General features: G+C 41.2%; 1 protein-coding gene across 1 annotated transcript in view; it reads right to left on the reverse strand.

The window, feature by feature from the left end:
- Nucleotides 1-4,625: 4,625 nt before the first annotated feature.
- Nucleotides 4,626-6,072, reverse strand: part of nup160 (nucleoporin 160) — a 36,517-nt gene continuing 35,070 nt past the window's right edge. The window contains exons 33-34 of the mRNA XM_031316243.2: nt 5,296-5,391; nt 4,626-4,896 (exon numbers count right to left, since the gene is read on the reverse strand). Of these exons, the coding sequence (XP_031172103.2) occupies nt 4,813-4,896; nt 5,296-5,391 (180 nt within the window). The 3' untranslated portion in view covers nt 4,626-4,812. The remainder of the gene's footprint in view (nt 4,897-5,295; nt 5,392-6,072) is intronic.

Genomic DNA, 6,072 nt, shown 5'->3' on the forward strand with positions numbered 1-6,072 from the left:
AAGAGACCTATTGCACTTGCAAGTAGGGATGTCCAGATCCGATCACGTGATCGGAAATCGGGCCCGATCACGTGGTTTCAGACTCGATCGGAATCAGACGTTACCTCCTGATCAGGACTGGGATATATATGGATATATATTCTCATTATTTGTTAACACATCTATAGTTATGCGGTGGCCAGAGTTAGACCCTTTTGACTCCACACAGAAACAGCAACGCGTGCGGCATGACATCACTTTGTTGCAGAGACGCTATTGGTTAAATGCCGGCAAAGTAGAACACGGAAGCAGCTTGAAGCAGAAAGCGTGAGTATGTCTGCAGTCTGGAGGTATTATAAAGGTGAATTATTATAGAAGTATCGGATCGGGACTCGGTATCGGTAGATACTCAAAATCAAATGACTCGGACTCCAGGGCAAAAAAACCTGATCGGGACATCCCTAGTTGCAAGTATACTATCCAAGGTGCAGAATACATAGCGTCAACAGATAATCAGTTTGGTTTTAAGAACAAGCCAGGAACTGATCTGTGTATTTATGGCCTTAAAGAAATTGTCCGTAGGTACAGATCACGCAATAGCACAGTCTTCATGTGTTTCCTGGATGCGTCAAAGGCTTTTGATCGTATCAATCATGGGAAACTGTTTGGTAAACTACATGAGCGCGGTGTCCCCTCGTACTTAATCAGGATACTGCAGTTCTGGTACTCTCATCCAACTAAGCAAGTCAGGTGGGGGATGAGTTTGTCAACCCCCTTCTATGTCTCCAATGGAGTGCGGCAGGGCGGAATTCTGTCTCCGCTGCTATTCAATCTGTACATGGATGATTTATCTAGGGAGTTAAAGGGCTGTAGAACTGGCTGCTTGGTGGGGGATAGTCTCATTAATCACATGCTTTATGCTGATGATTTGGTGGTACTGTCTCCCTCTAGTGCTGGCCTGCAGCAACTTCTTAGAATATGTTCTCAATATGGACTAATTTTTGATATAAAATTTAATTCTATGAAGAGTGTGGTACTGATTGCCAGAACCAAGGATGATATGAAGTGTGTCTATCCTTCTTTCTCATTGGCAGGTGAACCCCTAGAGGCTGTAAAGAAAGTTAAATATCTGGGACATGTGATAAGAGATGACCTTTGTGATGATGATGATGATGATGATGATGTGCAGCGTCAGTGTGGAACACTGCATGGGCGGGCAAATATGCTGGCACGCAAATTCCACATGTGCACCCCTGAGGTTAAAATCTCACTCTTCAAAACCTATTGCACTCCACTATATACTGCCCACCTGTGGTGTAATTAAAAAATTAAAAAACTTCAAATAGCTTACAGTGATGCACTGAGAATTGTGCTTAAAATCCCTAGGTGGAGCAGTGCCAGTGAAATGTTTGTGTCTAACAATGTGCCCACTTTCAACGCTGTTTTAAGAAATATTGTGTATAGATTCATGTGCAGACTGACAGGGTCTAAGAATATGATCATTAGGTCCATAGTTGGTGTTTCTAAGAGTGACACAAGGTACACATCTTGCTTCTGGAAACACTGGACTCGAAGCCTGTATATGTTCTTAGAAATGATGCCTCACCGGCACCATTCTTAAATGTTTTGTATTGTTTTATATATATGTATATATCTGTATTGTGTTGTTTCTATGGACCTTTGTGTCTTGAATAAAGTTGATTGATTGAATTACGAAGACGTGGGATTCATCAATCCTGAGAACTCAGGTGCGAACAATTCTGCTGTTTAAGAACACGTCATGAATCCGACGTAGACTTTTGTTAAGATCATATTTAAGAGAAAACTTAGGGAGATGTTGGTGAATGAGGCCCAATGTTCTTGTTCCTCTGCATAAATGCCCGGGTAGATTTTGAGCAGTGTTTTGGGTCGTTGTCTTGTTGAAATATCCAGCCCCGGCATAACATAACAAATTTTACTGTGGGTAGGAAGTGTATTTCTTGGAACGCCGTGTTCTTTTGGCGCCATGCGTTGTTATGACCAAATAACTCAATCTTTGTTTCATCAGTCCACAGCACCTTATTCCAAAATAAAGCTGGCTTGTCCAAATGTGCGTTTGCATACCTCAAGCGACTCTGTTTGTGGCGTGTGTGCAGAAAAGGCTTCTTCCGCATCCCTCTCCCGTACAGCTTCTCCTTGTGCAAAGTGCCGAGGTGGTAGCAGCCGGAAACAACAAGACCTACGGTGAGTTGTTAAAACTTTCTTTTTAGTAAATTCTGAACACTAACAATGTTGTCAAGTCTTTGGTTAAGGTGTAGAGCTCCTGGTGATACTTGGAGCAAAGTCTCATGTTGTGTTGAGCCTTCTTAGTGGTTTAAAAATAGATATTTTGAGGCTAGCATCAAAGTGCCCCTAGCTCTCCCATTCAAAAGACCATTTGACCGAAAAACGAAAATACGGTAAATCTTAAAAGTGGTGTTTCCGTCCTAAATATGCTTTTAAACCAGTGTTTGACTCGGGTACATTTACAAAAAGACCCTAGGTTGCATTTTGGCGAGTTACGCTTTAAGAAGAACTGTGCCTGTGGTCTTCCATTTCCTCACTATGTTCCTCACAGTGGACACTGACAGCTTACATCTCCACGATAGCTTTTTGTCCATAAAGTCATAGTATAGTACAGTTATGTTCAGAATAATAGCAGTCCAACATCACTAACCTCATAAATCAAATTTTTTGGTAGAAGTGATATTTCTACATGGCAAATAATGTCCTAGTAAGTGTTGTAGAGTCCTAGAAAACCAACAGACCAACAGTCCTGACATCATGCTGCTCATTCTGGGTAATAATCTGTCATTGAAAGGGGCATGTTCAAAATAATAGCAGTGCTGTGTTCAGTTAGTGAGGTGATTGATTCTGTGAAGAAACAGCTGTCAGTTATGGCCCATATTTAAAGGTCCTATGACATGCTGCTTTTTGAATGCTTTTATATAGACCTTAGTGGTCCTCTAATACTGTATCTGAAGTCTCTTTATATAGACCTTAGTGGTCCTCTAATACTGTATCTGAAGTCTCTTTTATATAGACCTTAGTGGTCCTCTAATACTGTATCTGAAGTCTCTTTATATAGACCTTAGTGGTCCTCTAATACTGTATCTGAAGTCTCTTTTATATAGACCTTAGTGGTCCTCTAATACTGTATCTGAAGTCTCTTTATATAGACCTTAGTGGTCCTCTAATACTGTATCTGAAGTCTCTTTATATAGACCTTAGTGGTCCTCTAATACTGTATCTGAAGTCTCTTTATATAGACCTTAGTGGTCCTCTAATACTGTATCTGAAGTCTCTTTATATAGACCTTAGTGGTCCTCTAATACTGTATCTGAAGTCTCTTTATATAGACCTTAGTGGTCCCCTAATACTGTATCTGAAGTCTCTTTATATAGACCTTAGTGGTCCCTCTAATACTGTATCTGAAGTCTCTTTATATAGACCTTAGTGGTCCCCTAATACTGTATCTGAAGTCTCTTTATATAGACCTTAGTGGTCCCCTAATACTGTATCTGAAGTCTCTTTATATAGACCTTAGTGGTCCCCTAATACTGTATCTGAAGTCTCTTTATATAGACCTTAGTGGTCCTCTAATACTGTATCTGAAGTCTCTTTTATATAGACCTTAGTGGTCCTCTAATACTGTATCTGAAGTCTCTTTTATATAGACCTTAGTGGTCCTCTAATACTGTATCTGAAGTCTCTTTATATAGACCTTAGTGGTCCCCTAATACTGTATCTGAAGTCTCTTTATATAGACCTTAGTGGTCCTCTAATACTGTATCTGAAGTCTCTTTATATAGACCTTAGTGGTCCCTAATACTGTATCTGAAGTCTCTGGGCCAAATTCTCTGGGTGGGCAAAGCAGAGATCATCTTCCCTTTATGACATCATAAATCCTGATTGGTTCATCTGAGCTTTCATTTTCTCAAAGACAGAGCAGGATACCCAGGGCTCGGTTTACACCTATCACCATTTCTAGCCACTGGGGGACCATAGGCAGGCTGGGGGAACTCATATTAATGTTAAAAAACCTCAAAGTGACATTTTCATGCTATGGGACCTTTAATGAAGGAAGGAAGCAAATGTTGTGCATGCTGGTTATAGTGCATTTCACACTGAAATACTCAAAATGGGTCGTTCCAGACATTGCTCTGAGGAACAGCGGACTTTGATTTAAAAGTTGATTGGAGAGGAGAAAACATATAAAGAAGTGCAGAAAATGATAGGCTGCTCAGCCAAAATGATTTCACACGCCTTGAAATGGCATCTAAAGCCTGAACGACGTGGGAAACAACGGTCAACTACCATTCGAATGGATCGAAGAATAGCCAAAATGGTAAAGGCTCAACCAATGATCAGCTCCAGGAAAATCAGAGGAGACTTAAAGTTCCCTGTGAGTACCGTTAGGATCAGAAGAAGGCTATGTGATGCTAAGCTAGCAGCTAGAAGCCCCGCAAAGTCCCATTGCTGAAAAACAGACATGTACTGAATAGGTTGACATGCTACTAATACACTAATGGTGTATTTTGGACATTGTATACTGTGAGTTTGTATACTATACTCCGTTTCTGAGGAAGATGAAGTAAACATCAGTATTTACTGATTGACAGACTCGATGAAATGCAAGAAACACTTTAATTTCATCACAATTTACATTCTGATGGAGAAACATGACGAGTACAAATTATTATAAAAAAACCTAAACACAAACAGCTGATTTACACGTTAACCCCAAAACACTGAGTTTATTTACATCATCAGGGTTCAGGGCTCCAGCCGAGGCTCTGATTGGTCGCCGAGCCATCATCGAGTGGCGAGTCGCCGTTTGGTCGTCTGCTCCACCAGTCGGTGATAATCAGCCAGTTTGTCCCGAACTTTATTATACATCTGAAAACATGACCACGTTTTATTAACAACACACACACACACACACACACACACACACACATTCACACATTCACACACAGACACACACACATGCATTCCCTAGCCCCTTACCCTAACCTTAACAATCACCACTAAATGCCTAACCTTAACTCTTACCCTCACCCTAACCATAACCTAATTCTAACCCTAATCCTAAAACCAAGTCTTAACCCTCAAACAGACCTTTAACCATGTGGGGTCCAGCATTTTGGCGCCACAAGGCTGTCGGGACCCCACAAGTATACTGTACGGGTTTTTGGAACCCACGAATATAGTTAAACAAGACCACACACACACACACACACACACACCTTCTCCCAGACGAACATCTGTGAGTGTAAACAGGAAGTGATGACTCACGCTGCTGTTGGTCTGCGTCTCGTTCAGAGTCTGTAACAGCTGATCGATGGACGTGTAGGGCAGCCAGACGGAGGACGAGGTCGCAGACAGAGGTCTCTGAAACACACACACACACACACACACACACACACAGAGAGACAGAGACAGAGAGAGAGAGACACACACATACACACAGATTAACTGATTGCATCAGAAGATCATGACCTTATTATTATTATTACTAATATCAGGAGTTTAATTCTTCAGTAAAAATATAGAAACTGAAAACGTAGCCGAGTATTTCTACATCAACAGGAACCAGAAAGGTCTTCAAATCCTTCCTGTTCCAGCGTAAAAACCTGGGGCCCTGTATACCAGTACTGGTGCAGTATTATTAGCAGTATCTGTACCTCTATCCCTAAGTACTGGTGCAGTATTATTAGCAGTATCTGTACCTCTATCCCTAAGTACTGGTGCAGTATTATTAGCAGTAGTAGTACCTCTATCCCTAAGTACTGGTGCAGTATTATTAGCAGTATCTGTACCTCTATCCCTAAGTACTGGTGCAGTATTATTAGCAGTAGTAGTACCTCTATCCCCAAGTACTGGTGCAGTATTATTAGCAGTAGTAGTACCTCTATCCCTAAGTACTGGTGCAGTATTATTAGCAGTATCTGTACCTCTATCCCTAAGTACTGGTGCAGTATTATTAGCAGTAGTAGTAGTACCTCTATCCCTAAGAACTGGTGCAGTATTATTAGCAGTAGTAGTACCTCTATCCCTAAGTACTGGTGCAGT

Source organism: Sander lucioperca, chromosome 7 (genome assembly GCF_008315115.2).
Source record: "Sander lucioperca isolate FBNREF2018 chromosome 7, SLUC_FBN_1.2, whole genome shotgun sequence".
NCBI classification, from domain to species: Eukaryota; Metazoa; Chordata; class Actinopteri; order Perciformes; family Percidae; genus Sander; species Sander lucioperca.